The sequence below is a fragment of the Oryzias melastigma genome, linkage group LG17 (assembly GCF_002922805.2).
Source record: "Oryzias melastigma strain HK-1 linkage group LG17, ASM292280v2, whole genome shotgun sequence".
Lineage (NCBI taxonomy): Eukaryota > Metazoa > Chordata > Actinopteri > Beloniformes > Adrianichthyidae > Oryzias > Oryzias melastigma.
In genome coordinates, this window is record NC_050528.1 from 24,497,446 (window position 1) to 24,515,375 (window position 17,930).

The 17,930-nt window shown below is 35.7% G+C and overlaps 1 protein-coding gene across 2 annotated transcripts; it reads left to right on the forward strand.

Annotated features, from left to right (window-relative positions):
- The first annotated feature begins 1,809 nt into the window (after nucleotides 1-1,809).
- LOC112147215 (phosphoglucomutase-1) lies at nucleotides 1,810-16,703 on the forward strand. Of its 2 annotated transcripts, none has more exons than XM_024273438.2 (13): nucleotides 1,810-2,692; nucleotides 2,908-3,018; nucleotides 4,506-7,644; nucleotides 10,586-10,748; nucleotides 10,955-11,101; nucleotides 11,319-11,444; nucleotides 11,627-11,817; nucleotides 11,895-12,049; nucleotides 12,579-12,694; nucleotides 12,816-12,951; nucleotides 15,216-15,399; nucleotides 15,559-15,687; nucleotides 16,240-16,703. In XM_024273438.2, the coding sequence occupies exons 3-13, from the start codon at nucleotides 7,387-7,389 to the stop codon at nucleotides 16,327-16,329; spliced, it is 1,695 nt and encodes a 564-aa protein (XP_024129206.1). In that variant the 5' UTR covers nucleotides 1,810-2,692; nucleotides 2,908-3,018; nucleotides 4,506-7,386; the 3' UTR covers nucleotides 16,330-16,703. The 2 variants fall into 2 exon arrangements, 1 of the variants encoding a protein (XP_024129206.1); XR_004949422.1 differs by having other exon boundaries at nucleotides 1,815-2,692; nucleotides 15,603-15,687.
- Nucleotides 16,704-17,930: the final 1,227 nt, after the last annotated feature.

A 17,930-nucleotide genomic window follows, 5' to 3' on the forward strand; every position in this document is an offset into this window, starting at 1 on the left:
TTAAAATGATTAAAATGATTTTTTATCGTTGTTTCCAATTTAACTTTTTAGTGAAATTTTCTTTATTTTTAATGAAGTTAAGTGCATTAAACTGGAGAAATGTTATGTCAGTTGCATCTACTTTCTTTGAATCTCAGCTTCAGTTCAATATTTGAAAAAAATAAGACAATAATGCTCGAAGGTGCTGCAAATGGTGTATTATGACTTGCAGTGAATGGAGAAGAAATTAGCAAGAAGGATTTGTCTTTTCCATTGCAGAAGGAGTCAATTGGCTCTGGGAGGAATTGTGGTTAAACAAGAGGGAGAAGGGGAAGAAAAAAAGACTATTACACCAAGAAAAAGAGAAGAAAAATGCTGACAGACAAACCACAAAGAGCAGAGAGCTTGGCACCAAAACAAACATTTTTTCAATAGCAGTTTGAGAGGAAGATCAAACCCAGTTTTTATTTGCTAAAATAGTAATTTTTAAAATATTTTTGGTCAAGAAACACTTCATACATTGAAGTTTTGTGGATCTTTAAATGTTCCTCATATTTTATATTAACTACTATGGGGACATAATATTTCTACAAAGGTTTCTACACACATATATGTTTTTATCTTTTACATTTTTCTATTTTGTTACCTAAAAATCGCATTGTTTTTTCTTGTATAACGAGATGCAGAAACACAAAGCAGGTGGAAGCATTTAAAGTGGCCTAACTCTACCAGATCTGCCATCTTCCCAGAACTCCAGACCATTATATAACTAAAGTTTATGTTCAGGGGAGACTTTGGAGGCCAGCTCAAACAGTGCAGTCATGAAACAGACAGTGATAAATGAACCCACAGACACTCCACTACCAGAGACAATTGAAGCAGAAAGATAATTGGGTATAAAAAAGGTTAAGCTTAGCTGTGGAAATCAACCACTCTAAGATTTCAGAGCATCTGTCAATATGCTTAACAGTGCAAGATAAAAAAAGTGTCAGAATTAATTTCTGCAGACAAAATCTAGAGACACTAAGTGCACAGATGGATTCCAAATGAATTGAATTTGCCAAAAGAGGATCAAATTTTCAAAGATAATTGACAGAAAAGAACATAACTGAGGTAAAAATCAAGTCTTTTCAACCTAAAATAGTTGCCAAAATCTAAAATAGGGAAAATAAATTAAAACGCATCTCCTAAATCTGCACTCCTAAGATTTGTGGTGATTCTTAACTGGATTAAACAACCGGAAAATGCGTAAAAATGTCAAATTCTGACTGTTATTTCTCTTGATCTGTTATGTTTTATGAATACTACTGTTTTAACCTTTGCTCATATATATGTATTTGATGTCAAGTTTGTCATTTTGATGAAAGGTGCTTTACAAATAAAGTGCACAGAAATGTGCAACAATGCAGGAAAAAAAAACACAAAGCTCTTGTGATAACTTTTTCTATAAGTCATTTTAATGTTTTCACTTCAAGGTTAAAATGAAAAATGTGGCAGCATAAGTATAAAACGAGACGTTGCTCCGTTCTCAAGCTTCACTTCAGCACAGACACTAGTATGACTTTTACTGAAATTCCATTTAGAATCTCTGGACTGTGGGTCCTCTTGGCTTGAAAATAGACACATCTGTCTCACATGTGGGGGCAACAGTGCACAGTACACTAACTCTCTCAGTTCTGTCATAGTAAAACACACAGAGGAAAGTCATTTCTGTCGACTCAACATTCAAGTCTGACCTCAAAAAGTGAAGTTGAATATGTTTTTTATCAAGTCACCTTATGGAACAAAGTCAACTGATTTACAATCGGTATAATTTAGGAACAAATAAACACTCAAAGGCTCGTTAGGTTAATTATTGCGCAAAAGGTGATATTTTTTGGAAAATTCAAGATGGTGGCCTTTTCTCGAGGTCAAAGGTCACCAAAACTTCAGCTGTAGTAGCAGACTTTTTTTTTAATTTTGAGAAGAAGGCTTGAACAGAAGTTTGTACGAAAACGTGAAAATCACCAAATTTAACACCTTGAGGCAAACAAGAAAGAGAAAATGCAAAAACACTTTGCTGCACAGCAGACCACCATGACTATCATTGGCTCACTTACGCACCAGTGATCACATCGGGTTAATAATTGACTTAATTCCCTGCATTTCATAAAGTTGTGGGTCTGCTCTTGATCGAGTCAAACAGGAGTGTATCAGCAGCCAGCTGTTACCTTTTCATCTGAAGAGGCAAAATCTTAAGATGAGGCCAAGCAGGTTTTTGTTGTTTGCGCTCCTGGCCGGGGCCTTCATCCCTGCCATCTGTAACAAAAAGACGCCCCAGCCTCGCTTTGCTCCCATGGAGGACATCCCTCTCCTGGCAAACGGCCTTCTGCAGCTGGGCCAGAGAATGCGAGACTTCGTGCAGAAGACCAAAGGACAGATAAATGATATCTTCAAGAAGCTAAGTAACTTCGACCGCTCTTTCAGCCAGCTGTCAACGCTGACGAGCAAAATTGAGGAGGAGGAAGAGGAGCTGAAAAAGAGGATGGTGGTACTGACCACCCACACTGAGGAGATCATGTATTTGTCAGAGGAGAGCAGCGCCAAGATGCAGAGTATTTTGCAGGAGAGGGATCAACTCCAGAGCAAGGTTGAGAGGCTGGAGGAGAAACTGAGCATTCAGTCGCTGGGCCTGATGACGGACATGCAGGTAGCAGAGATCAACAGCCTGAGGGTGAGTGACCTGTGGTTAGACGGAAAATCTGTTTGAATTGTTTCTAAAGGATCATTGTGGTTGTGCAATGGTCAATGCTAAAACTGAAAACACTCAAAAATTATTTTTAAAAAATGGATCAACATCCAAATCCCAATTTTTCTTTCAGTTCATAAATCTATTTTGTGTAATTCTCTTGAAATAAATCTCATAAATGCAATTTTCTTCCTGTTAAGAGTGTGATCTACAGCCAGGAAGAGAGTATCACTGCACTGCTGGAGGCTATGAAGGAACAAAACGACCAGCTCTTCAATCAGAGAACGAAGATCAAGATTCTGGAGGATAAGGTAGTTTTTCTAACATCGTTTGTCTGTTCTCCATTGAGAAAATTGCTCAAGTTGAATTGCACTTAGAAACTATCAAAAGTGTCTGTGACAGTGCAATAAATTCTAATGAAACTGTCTATTAAAGACACCCTCCAATGAAATTTTTTTTTTTAACATGTTCTTGTAGCATTTTTCTGATGATGAAGACAATTAAGCTTAAAATTTTATTCATGAGTATTTCTTTATTCAAAATGTTATGAATCGGGGTAGACAAAAAAAAAAATGCAGTTTTAAAAGCTTGTAGAAAAAGCTACAAGAGCTCTCTGCTCAGCTCCATTCCGATGCATCCACTTCCAGATAAATAGATCCATGAACGTCTATATTTTCCTCATCTGAGCAGGAATCTGGATCAAAACTGTACGGCTGGATGGCTATTGCTCGCAATTTTTGTTACAACTGTAAAGTTAGCTTGGAGGTATACATATTAAAGATCATAATGCCAGCTAAAAAACAAATGATAAAATAAGTAATAAAAAATATACAATTTTAGAAATGAAAGCTAAATTTTGGAAAACATAATCATAATTCCAAAAAAACAAAGTGAAATTTAAAACACTTAACGAATTTGAAAAATGAAATGGGAAAACAAAAGTAACTTCCAGAAATCAAAATGTTAGAAAAACAAAACACAATGACAATGTACTATGGGGCGGATTGGATGATGACGTTTGACCATCATTTCAACCAAAAGTTATTTGACATGAAACAAAACCGGATATCATCATCCTTATCACTGATATCCCATAATATCTGCATTTTCTGGTTTCTTATTCAGTGTTTCATTTTTTAATATTTCATATTGAATTCTGGAAATTTGTTTTCCAAAACGTTTCATTTTGTTTCAGTTTTTTGGAATTGTGGTTTTGATTCTGGAATTTAGTTTTTTAAATGTTGTTGTGATTTTCAATAGTTTCTTGCATCAAGTGATTTTTTATTGGTGTGAATTGCACTTTAGGGCTACAATATGGGGAGTGAGGGGCTGTAAGCTAGCAGGGGAGTGTGTAGGGAGAGGGTAATGGGGACGGGAAGAGGGAGTGGCTCCGTGCTAATAGTCCCGCCCACAACTTAGAGGCTAATTTCTAAATTTTTAATTTCCTTAAACCATCAGTTTAAGGATTTTCTTTGTTTTTAATATACACATTTTTCTTTTGTCCTTTTTCTACTTTCAATGATGCTGATATTTTAAATGTGACAATTAATTGTTATATTTAATGTCTGAAATCAGGGTCAGTGCTGATTTGAAACTGATTCATCTCATCTTTTTCAAACTGAATATTCAAACTAAAATTGTATGCTTACATTTTTTTTTTTCAGATAACCCTTAAAATTATTCTTACAGTCTCAGTCTCTTCACAAGTTTAAAGCACTGCCTTCACTGTGTTCTGGTATGTTATTTCATGATGATTAATAATTCATTTTCATATATTTTTCTTCTTCTCTTTTCTCAGCTTACGAACTACACTTCAGTCCAGAACACCTTAGAAAAGAAGGACGTCTTGAATTCCAAAGTTCCAACTCCGATTCCATATCTGCCCCCAGGCGCCTCCACTGGGACTAGTAGGATGGACAATACCCCAAAGAGACAACTAAGCAACAAGAGGATTAGGAAAAAGTCATAAAATGCAAAACATTTTTTGCTAAAAGGTTTTTTTTAGGTATTACTCTAAGTGAGCCTAAACTATAAAAAAGCAGACACATCAACATGATACGATATATCTTCAGCATCATTTTCTCTTTAAGGAGGTAAAGGTAGAAAACATTGAATGCTTGACTCACTGAATTGCTTTTTCACCGGTCTCTGGTGAAGCTGGGATGGAAGTTCCATCAGATGATTATTTGTAAAATGTTTATTTCAGAGTGTTTTGATAGTGAGGTTGATCTTTGGAAAGTTGAGCTTTGTTTGTCTTTGCACGAAATTCTGTTTTTTCCTTTCAGTTTTAAACAAAATAAATGTAGTTGACATTTGTTTCAAACTGAAACTTTTACCTTTTGAAGAGAGAATTTCTTCATTGAAAGCTTCATTTGAGGTCTAATAAAATAAATCAAATTTGTTACGTTAAAACAATAAAAAACATAAATAAAACAAGAACACCACATGCCTTTTAGGTTGCATGTGAGATGGTACTTGCCTACATATAATACCATTCAATTTATGCTCTTATTTTGGAAAAACATGTCCATGTTTCAATATGTCATTGTAGTACCTCATGAGTGCCATAAAGTACCCCAAAATGTACCTCTACTAGAGAATAACTGAGCAATCAGATATTTAAGGCCACATTTTTTTTTTTTTGTAGATTTTTCCATTTTACGTTATAAGAAATGCTCACAAAACATTGACTTACCCACCCATAGATTTACTCACAGGCCTGCATATATATAAATATTTAAAATAAGCCATAAAAATTATTTTGCGAGGTTATTAATGATGACAAACTAAAATGGAAACCACATGTAAAATATCTGCAAAAACTGGTTCTAGACCACAAATCTCTCCACACTTTATATTGTGCTCTGATTTTTCCATATATATTTCCAATTGCATAGATGTTTGAGGGGATAATTATAAATCAATCTTACATTCACGTTCAATGAGTCAAACAAGAGCAAAATGATTCATTCACAAAGTACCTTGATCATAGAAACAACTTCTTCATACAGTCAAAAGACTTTAGGGTTTGGTAGAATACTGTACAGCTTAAATACTATTCAAAGCAGAAAAACAATTTACAATTGAAAACTATTTTAAAAAGTTAGGGAAAAAAGTACATTTATTAAACACAAGGCACACACAAACAAAAAAAATTGTTTTGTGTGTCCACATATGAGGCTAGGCTTTGGAACACAACCAGCTTACACCAAAAACAAAGTCAAACATAAAGGAATTTGAGAACAAATATAAAAATATGACTATTAATAGATATACATTTACAAAATTTAAATAAATAATGATATAAATATTTAAGGACAAATTTAATGTTGGGAATATAATTTGAACTGAACCAAATGAGTCTTTATACATGAATAAATTTGTGTCAGATGTTTCTGGGAGTGTGTTTTATCCATATGAATTTGGATATCTGAAACTGAACGTGTACTCATTAAAGAAGGAACAGGACTTTAATTGATTGTGGGTGCACTGGGTGTAGTAATACATTTGGCCCCGGATCCCCCCCCCCATTGTCGCTCTTTGGCTTTGAAGGAAAATGCTGACAGCTTGATTAAATAATAGATTTGTTGGCTAAGTTTTGTCATTTATTTTTACATTTTTAAACTGAAGTAATCTTACATGAGTAAAAAAAAAATGTGTTTTTTTTTTAACCACTGCTGACAATACATAAAATCATTGAGAGCTTAACTATTCCTCCAAAATGCACACATCAAATAACTCTGCAAAATTATGGTAAAAAGTTTGATCGATTGTGGTTTATTGTTAGAATAAGTGTAGAAACCATATTCTTGTATTATGTATAGCTGCTGTTCAGAGACAAAGTTCTTGAAATACAAATCTGCAGGAGGATTTTATTTTGCATTTTATTTTGAAAGAAACTTGTATATGCTGCAGTCAAAAGTACTTTATAATAAGGCAACACTGTTATAATTCAGTTATTGTTTTTTTATGCTTCTCTCTGCGTAAACATAAAACCTTTATTTAACCTCTGCAGAGCTCAGTGATGAAGTAAATCAGGTCTATTTAAGCAGGGTAACATCAAAACAACCACCTCGGTGTGTGCAGTGATTCTGATCACCTCTAGAGGGCAATGTTGTTCTTCATCCAGACACCTCACCCTCTTGTTACATGATTAAACAAGTTCTGCTTGCATTGTAAACTCCCATCAAGCCACATATATTTATTTTTACGTAATAAAACTCACAGTCAGCGTTACTAGAGCAGGTTAAATATCTTCCATTGGAATGGTGCTAATAGCATCGATGAGGGATATCATCTTTTTTTAAACTTTACGGCACATCTGCAGTCATAATCTGTATCATAACACTGCAATAATCCTCCTCAGACACACCCACCCGCGCACACATGCGTCTTTGTGACTTGGCCTGCAGTGTTGACAGTGATCTCCCTGCACATGTGTGAAGGAGCGTCTTCAGTTACTCCTCCTTCACATTCGTTGGCAGGGTTATTTTGAGCCACAGAAGTCCCACAGAAACCTGGTGCCTCCTGGGAAAGAATAGGAGGAGCTCTTTTTTTTTCCTCGGTTATTCTCCTCCACTGTCCAATTCTTCCTCAAGTCAGTGGGGACTTCCTGCCAAAATAATGGGTCTCCTGACAACATTTTAGGTTGGATTTTGTGTTTTGTTTACTTTGAAACAATGGAGAACAGTCCTCTGCAGGTGCTGACTGTCGCCACAGCCCCCTACCCCGACCAGAGGCCCAGCAGCAGCGGCCTGAGGAAAAAGGTCTCTGTGTTTCAGTTAAAGAGGAGCTATCTGCACAACTTCATCCAGAGCGTCTTCTCCTCCATCGACCTGCGAGACCGACAGGGTTCAACCATGGTGGTGGGAGGAGATGGACGCTTCTTCAACAGAGCTGCCATTGAGGTCATTGTACAAATGGCAGCTGCCAACGGGGTCAGTGTCCCTGTGTGTGTTTGTGTGTTGGTAAATGTGCGCATGTACACACAGGTGTCTGAGTGTTGTGTGTCTGTTAAACTATGTGCTGAAATTGTCACTTTTTTCCTTTAGAGACAAAAAGCAGAAAATCAAGAGAAATTAATAATAATAATTACATTTTTAATCTGAAAAGTAATTTTGTGCAAACATCTAAATAGTTGCATTATATTCCACTTTTATTAAAAACAAGTTTTAAACTTTAATTTATTACTTAATTATTGTACATTAAACAGAACAATGAGATGGTTGGAAAAGAGCATAAACATTTTTTTTTCCTACTTTTGCTGTTTTGTTCATTTCGGGCTCTCTAATTGATTCCCTTTTTGAGATTCTAGACTTAATAAAAAATCTAAATCGCAAAAACTGTGAAAGGAGACTTTTTTCCTACATTTGTTTTTGGTTGTATTACACTGTACTTCAACAATCTCAACAATGTCTTGATGGAATTTTTGCCAAATTTGGGGGAGCGCACTTTACTTATCCAATGTTTTCACAGTTCCATAAATTTGCTATTTTGAGATTCTGTCCTAACGATTATTCCCTTTTTTAAAAATAATGCTACTAAATTGGTCAATTTTCTTATGTAAAATGTATTTTTTGACAAACTTGTCTTTGTGACTGTCGTGTCGGATGCTTTCTATCATAAATGCCTTTTTTTAATGCTATCAATAGAGAGTCAACTGAACTGTGATCTGGCCCATCTCTAAAGGCTAGTCTTTGCATGGCACATGAAAGCACGTTCAAGCGCAAAACGGGGCAAAATTAGTGAAACAAATGATGCTTTGAGGTCAAACATCCAGAAATCAATTGAAGGTTCAGAGAAATAAAGTTTCAGTTTACTTTCCATTAATGAATCCCATGTAATCCCATGATTTAATACAGAGGTAGCATAAAATTGTCTCTTTACCTCCACAAAATCATGCCAAGGTTAATGATTAACTCTTATTTTCTTTTTATTGAGATGCCTGAGAGGGTTTGAAACAACAACCACATTTTAGCTAATCTAATGACTGTTATGTTCATCAGTGTCTGACAATAATCTGATGTTAAATTCAAAGTTTGAAACATTTTTTGTTGCTTTGCTTTGAATTGAAAAGAAATCCATGTTTTCTGCCCTGTAGTGCATCATCATTCCACTAGGGGCAGTAGAAGGGCTTTTCCCTCTCAGTTCAAAATGTCTGCTTCCATGGAATCTCAAAAGTACGGAAGAGGATTAGGGCCACTGAAAAAAAAAAGAAAAGCCCATGAAAAATTCTGACTTTAATCTCAGAATTCTGACTTTTTTCTCAGAATTCTGACAGAATTCTGACTTTAATCTCAGAATTCTGACTTTACAGTCAAGGTTCTGACTTTAATCTCAGAATTCTGACTTTTTTCTCAGAATTCTGACTTTAATCTCAGAATTCTGAGAAAAAAGTCAGAATTCTGATATTAAAGTCAGAATTTTTCATGGGCTTTTTTTTTGTCAGTGGCACTAATCCTCTTCCGTACAGAAGCACTTTTGCCAGGAAAAAGTTTTGCTAATTTTTAAAACTTTATGGGGAGAATTATTCATCTGTGGTTATTCACTCTTTTTTTAAATGACCACTTGCTGTATTTAAAAAATCCAAAATACTGTATGCTACTATTTCATTCTTTATAAAAAAAAATACTTCATGTTAAAAATGTGTGGATCACATTTGAGACAGTGGGTAAATAAAGTGCTGTTTTTCTAAACACTCCTGTCAATATTTGTATAATTGAAAATTAATGCTATCTATATCTCATAGATAATTATACTACAGACTTAGTGGTGGATTTCCCCATTGATGGTACAATACAAATAAATGTACCTTTGTTTAGATGCAGGCAAATGATCTATTCATGGGGAGTTGGAAGATTTTTTGTTTGTTTGTTTGTTTGTTTACATTGATGTGTATTTTCTGAGTCCGACAGTCATTTTTTAACACCATTACAAATGCAAGTTTTCTCTAATTTGCACTTTTCCCTGACATGAACCCATCGTTGCAATTGGCACTAAAATTAGAAAAAAAGACATTTGTTTTCAATCAAAATTAAAGAACGTTTTTGTCCAGCTCGCAGACTATTTTCTTTTCTTTTATAAGATGGATTACCAAAACATATCGAAAAGTTTGCCCGCCTCTATAAAAAGCCTCAAGAAGAGATTAGATTATGACAAAACAAAGAACCAAGAATCCGAGGTGGAAATCAGAGAAAACTTTTTTTTTTAAATAAAATAAAAGATAAATAAATTAATTAATTAAAAGAAAATAAAATATATAAAAAAAATAAATAAATAAAAACAAATCAGAGAAAACTGCTTCACTGCCGCGACCACTGAAAGGGTTACAATATTTATATGTAAGTAAAATGTACAATTGAGACAAAAGTGTAAAAGAAGAAAGGAAAGAGAAAGAGAAAAAGGGTCGGTGTGTCACTGATAGAAAATCCAATCTAGAGAAAGTCTTTAGCTGGATTCAATTATAGTGTTGCAAAATCCATTCCTGAGCTCCAAGAATTCGTGAAAGCAGATCAGCTCTATTAGGGAAAGTGAAGACAGAGGGAGGAGATATCCCCTCGGTTTGCAGCAGCCAGATTGACACCAAATGCAGCAGCCAACACCAGTAATGAGCTGGTTATGCTCTGTGAGATTAAATTACCCGAGCTTTAAGCTCTTGATTGTGTCATTGTTGACAGATTTATTTAGAACAGTTTATTTCAAACACTTGTACATGCCAGAACTTGTTCTTGGAGAGCTGCGTTGGTCATTTAAAACAGAGGATTCTGGTTTCAAATGGAGATAAAAAACACCACATGTGATGGTCAAGTCAATTCTAACGAAGCTTTACTGAGAAATGAGAATAAACACTTGAAGCTCACCTCTGTGGCGTCTCCTCAGGTCGGTCGTCTGATCATTGGACACCAGGGGATCATGTCCACACCCGCTGTTTCCTGTGTGATCAGGAAGTACAAAGCCATTGGTGGCATCATCCTCACCGCCAGCCACAACCCCGGAGGACCTGATGGAGACTTTGGCATAAAGTTTAACACCGCAAACGGAGGTATGGTAATGTGAGAACTGGAAACACTCAGCGGCATCCGCCTGGTATAACATAGAAAAGTGAGACATTGGAAAGGTCTTTAGTTTGATGCTTGCCGTCAGTGTAAATTTGGGTTAAAGTTCAAGCACATCAATAGGATCAGCAAAAAAATAAAGTCATTTGCAGTTGCTCTAAAATCACTGTGGGACGTGCCTCACCCTCTCCAGGCCCTGCCAGTGAGGCTGTCACAAGCAAGATTTTTCAGATCAGCAGGACGATTGAGAAGTTTGCAATCTGCCCCGGGCTGTACGTGGATCTGGAAACCCTGGGAAAGCAGGCCTTTGATCTGGAGAACAAGTTCAAACCCTTCACAGGTGATGTGCATCATTGATATGGCAACGGCCATGCCAATTAAAAGCAAAAAAAAACAGGAGAAAGAAATAGGAGAAATATTTTGATGTGGGGTTTGTAAGCATCTTAAATGTATTTGAACTCAATGGATTTCTGGTTTGACGGTACTTTCACTACAAGGGTCCAGAGACCATCAGAGATAATCATTGGTGTAAAATGGGGTTTCTTTTCTGTGTGCAGTTGAAATCGTGGACTCCGTAGAGTCCTATGCCAACCTGCTGAGGAACATCTTTGATTTTGCTGCTCTGAAGGAGCTTCTTTCTGGAGAGAACCCCATCAGAGTACGGCTAGATGCCATGCATGGAGGTGAGACGAGAATTGTCAAGATTATGACTTAGTTACTTTAGGGCTTTACATTTTACTCTTGAAATGTTAGATTTTTCTGTTTGTATTTTTTGTCACATTTGACTTCAAAGTATCTTTATTTGTCTATTAATTTTATAAAAAGGCTTCATCTACTTTGGATGCTGTGGCCTCTTCTTCTTCAGTATTAGGTCCGTATGTGAAGCAAATATTGTGTAAGGAGTTGGGTTGTCCCGCCTCGTCTGCCGTTAACTGCGTTCCAATGGAGGACTTTGGAGGTCAGCACCCCGATCCCAACCTCACAGATGCTGCAGATCTAGTGGACAGCATGAGAGATGGGTCGTGTGACTTCGGTGCTGCGTTTGATGGTGATGGGGTGTGTAAAAAGACATTGTGGCGTATAACTTGTATTCAAGGACAACCGATTCACCTTCCGGTTATGTCCATCTAAAGGACCGCAACATGATACTGGGCAAACACGGCTTCTTCGTCACCCCCTCTGACTCTTTGGCTGTGATCGCAGACAACATATTCAGCATCCCGTACTTCCAGCATACAGGAGTGAGGGGGTTTGCTCGCAGTATGCCCACAAGCACGGCATTGGACCGGTAAACAACTCTTAAGGTGGATTTAACTCAGGGGTGTCCAACTCATTTTGGTTCAGGAGAAACATTCAAGCTATCTGATCTGAAGTGGGCCGGACCAGTAACATAATAGTTGGAAAAATGCATCAACCAACAAAGTAGCCTAATCACTAAATGTTATGATTATTAGAGCTATTGTTAGTATGATTATCTTTTTGACAACAATATTTTGGTTGGTGTGATGTATCACACGTGATCATTTTTATGAGCAACTTAAACTTAACTGCATCTTTTTCTTGATCCCTTGTTATGACAGTATTTATTTTCCTTTACTTCCCCCAATGGCGGAATTGTGTATTGCAGCCATTACTGTAAATAACTATAACTCATCACAGGAATGGGCTAGAAACTTAGTTTTTTCCCCCCAACATCCCTATTCTCTTCATGACTGGGCCATATGTTTGACACCCCTGATTTAACTGTATCTGTTTAGTTTAGATGTACTTTATTTCTGTCGTTTACTTAATCATCTTTTTTATTTGATTTTCTGCAGGGTGGCCAAAGCAACAAAGATAGAGATTTATGAAACTCCTGCTGGGTGGAAGTTCTTTGGGAACCTCATGGATGCAGGCTTGGTGTCTCTGTGTGGAGAGGAAAGTTTTGGCACAGGTACTGTTTTTTTTAATCAAAACACTTTAAATATATATGCTTTACCTGATAGATAGGAAAACTATATTCTGACATTAATGTGAAGTTTATGTTTGGATCTTCACTGCCTATCCTTATTAAGGTGGAGACCATATCCGTGAGAAGGACGGCCTTTGGGCAGTGCTGGCATGGCTGTCTATTATTTCCACCAGAAGGCGGAGTGTGGAAGACATAGTTAAAGACCACTGGCTGAAATATGGAAGAAACTACTTCACGAGGTAAAGTGATTGAACATCTTTTATTATTTTATTTAAATTATATTACCCCCTGAGCAGCTGAAAGAAAATAAAGAGGACTGTTGTATTAAATATTGAACATAACTGCCATCTAGTGGATGAAACTTGCCACTGATTTTCTAATATCAAGAGAAATTGAAAAATTGAGAAAAAAATCTTGATAAACAGAAGAAATTTTAAATACTGAATCAAACATTTCTTAATAAAATTTCTTGTTGTTTTTTTTCATTTTTTTACCCATGTTACTACCTAACTATTTGACCATAAGCAAACTGCACTTTTTAATGGCTTTCCAGGTGTGGATAAGGAGTTTTCTTCACTGTTTTGCACATTTCATATCAAAACTGACAACTCTTGTATCATTGAAATACAGTAGAAGAACAAACAATATGAACATGTTTATTAAAATAATGCCACAGCTGCATAAAAGTACAGGTTTTAGGAGTGTAAAAAATCGATTTCTATTCCTACGATCCAGCCAGATTGATCTGTCTGAGACAAAGTATTAATTAAATTGAATCAACCTTTACAATTGTAACATTGTTTCAAAATGAGATGAATTGATAGTTCATCTTGGGAAATACCACCTGGATTGAGGCATGGTAGTTTTATTTTACTGTAAACTACCAAGGACCATCTGACCTGACAACACATGTGGTGCAGCAAAAAAAGATCCATCCATCAGTACAATCTAATGTATGGAAAATGTTTGAATTTTGCAAAATTGTGTGATCATAGAGTGGTAAAATGATCCCTTTGTATTATTTTGATATGGAAAAAGAACAGTGGGCTAAACTTTATAAAACTAAAAGGTGAATGGATTAAATATGAATTCTTGTTTGTTTGTACACATTTAATTTACACTCCAATATCTTGCAAGAAATACAATGAATCTGAAAAGTTTTACCTGCACTGCTCAGTACCCAGGTATTTATCTCTGAGTCATACAGGTTGAAGTTTTGGCTAAACATGTCCAGGATCAATTTTAGGTCACTGAAATGAATTGTATAAAGTTAGATTAGATCAGAAATGATTTATTTCAAGCAATCGAGAAAAAAATAATTCATGTTTAATATGATCAATCATTCATAAAGGCATGTCATACAAATGATAACTAGGAGATTGCCTGAAAGGTAGTGGGAGGAAGCGAATTTATATAATCCCACCCCGGCTTGACCTTATCATTTTCCTTATGTATTATCATTATCCGGTTCATAATTTAAGATCAGATATTTATATGTTTTCAAAATAGATTCAGGTTATTAAGTATTCTGAAACAGCAATAAATCCCATGACTATTGTTGCACCGAGAAGAGGTAATTTCCAGACAAAAGATCAGGTTACAAAGTTTTATTAATACAATAAACAAAACGTTCCCAAGCTCTCCTCTCCTTGACATGCGTCTGATTGTCTGTCACCGTGCCGAATAACACTTCAAAAAAACGTGCAGAAAAATACATAAAAAACACAACAAATAAAATTCAGACATGCACGAGATAAAGCACAACACACTTTAAGTCGGACACGGACAAAACTCGAACTAGACAGATCTCAGGAGTATGAACTAAGGGAAGTGACTTAAACAAACAAAATAACAAAAAAGAAAATTAGTCCGCTCACACACCTGATTAATCAACCACGCTGAGAGCCTCGTGTGGAGCGGACAAACAAAAACACAAAAACAAAACTTAATATCAGGACAGCAGGGCACAGTACTCCGACACTGGTGCGTCGCAAAACCACACGCCCAGTCTTTAAAACCCCTCGGTCAGTCCGGATCTACCGCTGCCGTGATGTTGCAAACTCAGACTCGCATCAGCTGACGCAGCTTCGTCAGCCGCCCCGTCCCACAACAGGAAGCTAGCACCTAGCAACCACACATCAACTTCCTTTTATACCCTGTGCTGTGGGAACAGCGACACCTACTGGAGCCTCCCGTTACACTATGTAAGTAGATCTAACACTATTTCAGGCTTGGAACAAACGTCTGCTCGTGACCCGAAACCAGAAAAAAAAAAAGAATCAGTATCAACCATGAATCGTATCAACAATCAAAAATTATGATATGGATGGAATCATTGTTAAAATGAATTGTTATAACCCTAACAGAATTTATGTAATATATTTTTCTAAAATTAAACAGAAAAAGCTAGATTTTCAAAATAACATTCAAACCAATCTTTCAGTTTAAATGCACATTTGTAAAAAACAGCACCTCCAAAATAAATCTTTTTTAAAATCTTCAGGTACGACTATCAGAATGTCGACATCGATGCAGCGTGTGATATGATGGAAGATCTGGAGATCATGATTACAGACAAGACTTTCGTGAAGCAGAGGTTTGCTGTGGAGGATAAGATCTTTCAGGTGGAAAAAGCAGACATCTTTGAGTACACAGACCCAGTGGACAGCTCCATCTCCAGGAACCAGGTACACAGCAAACACGCTGAGGTGCAAATCTGCGATTGAGTGTTCAGATACAGAAGGAATTCAGTGGTCATGTTGATAGCTGCACATCTTCAGCATCAGAGCAAGTCAGCTGTGGCTTGGAGGATTGGGACAGAGGGTTTCTGGCTCTTTTCGCTGCAGGGACTGCGGATTATCTTCTCTGATGGCTCTCGAATCATCTACAGACTCAGTGGGACAGGCAGTGATGGGGCCACAGTTCGGATCTATCTTGACAGCTATGAGAAGGAACTGCTTTTTGAGGACACACAGGTAAAAAGCCAAATTATCACAGCTTTTTATTTGGTAAAAAAAACTGTTCATTTTTGCAAGACTTTCATTTTCTCCCTGAATACAGTGAGTATCGTGAAGTGATAATGAGGTTTAAAACACAATGACCTTGTTTTTTATATAAACTCAACTAAGATTTAAATGGAACCTCATATAATTAAAGATAGTTGATTTTTGGAGAAAAAAATGCAGCCTCTCAGATTCTAAAGGCCTCTTGGTTTTGCCCTTTCAAAAACAAGTATGTGCCTGCACAATGGTGGGGGTATCATGATTTGCGTTTGTTTAAAACTTTACAAGTCAACTATTTAAAACTCTTCTGTAAGTAACTAAACCTCAAGTTCATATTAAAGATTCACAGAAAAAGTAGCATGTTTTCATCTGAGGTTGCATTGAGTAAATCTAAACAGAAATGTTTTTTACCCCCTGAGTTTGTTAAAATCTTGAGATTTATAAAAAAAATGTGAGTCACTAATCTATAAGTAAATATTTAGCATTGGAATCAAAATCTTTAGTTTGATCTATTTTTGTTCATAGGTGATGCAAGCACCCCTCGCAACCATTGCACTGAAGATTTCTCAGCTTCATCTCAGGACGGGTCGAACTGGTCCATCAATCATTACATGAGTCCGGCTTATTATCACTCCATTGTCGTGTAAAGCTTTTTTTTTTTTTTTTTACGTTTCATTTATTTTTGTATAAACACTGTGGTGAAATTGTATGTGTGCAAATGAACAAGAAAAAGATTAAATGTTAAACTCACAAAACAGTGTTCTGTTTTTCTCCCATATCGCAGCAAATTAAGAAGTTGATTTAAAGGATGTTTATCAATTTCACTGCACTTTTTGCCTTTAAAACTTCAACATGTACATTTTTAAACACATAAAACTAAGAAAATCCTTTTTTTTAAGAATACATTTAGATGAACTGAAAAAAACACTCTATTTCCAATACAAAGAAAGGTCTGTTTCCTCCCACGAAGCCAATAACCTATTAGTGGCTTTCACCATCCTTTGCTTTAAAAAAATGAAAATTCATCAGAGAATAATACCCCCAAATTAAAATTGAAATAAGGCCTGCAAGGATGAGTGAAACAGAGAGACACAAAAACAAACCCTTGGAGATCAGTAGCTCGGAAAATTACAAGCAGTGCAGGAATAGATTGTTTTTTTCCCCTTCTCCTCACAAGAATATTATTATATTTTCACTCTTACCCAGAGGAACAATAAGAGGTGCTTCTATTTTTACATTCTGACTACAAACAAAGCAAAAATATAAGCTGTAAAAGAATGATGTGTGTAAAAAGCTTAAGACAGTTGAATGGACAATCAGCTAGCATCTGTGAAAGCTTGTGTTCTTTCAATTACAGTGAAGAATTGTGACTAAGTTTTACTTCAAAGCCATATAGCATTTCATCAAATGTCGTGCTTATACTTCTTGGTGTTCACTTCCCAACATATTCCTAGTAATAAGATGATCTGCATTTAAAATAGAATATTTATTTTCTTTTTTTTGTAAAATAAACTTGAATGCATACATACATAAATTAATTAATAAATTGGGATAATGTTCCTGTCACAGAAAGACTTCTTCAACCAATAAGGCTTAACAATAAATAAATAATAATAATAATAAAATGATCAAATATGCATGTATGTACTGCATGTGTATGTAAAAAATCATTAAACTGCTTTGTCACAGTTAGGAAATAATTCAAATTAAATTAAACTTAATCTATAAAACACTATCTGTGCTACAGAACACATGAAGGTGCTTTATAAAAAACATAAAAAATAGTAGTAAAAGTAGAAATCATAATGATTTTAAAAAAGAAAGAAAAAGAAGAAAAACAGCACACAGACAGATCCTACGAAAACAAACAGCCCATAATGTGAAATTAAACCATGTAAAAACTGCTCAAAATCTAAACTAAAGAGATAAGTTTTTACTTTTTTCATAAAATGATCTACATTGGATAGAGAACAATCACTGCCCTTCTTTTAATATACTACTTCAAGAAAATAAGGAATTGGATTGTTTTTGTGGTGCGTTGTGTAATCAGTGGTTGTAACCCCATATCATAACACTGCCTCCACACATTACAGAATTACCAGGATAAATGAAACATAGCTCATTTCATCAAGTCAAATATGATGTCTTAAGACTTTTGCCTAATTTATAAATTATTTAAAAATCTATTTTACATTGTTACGGTCATCATAAAGGTG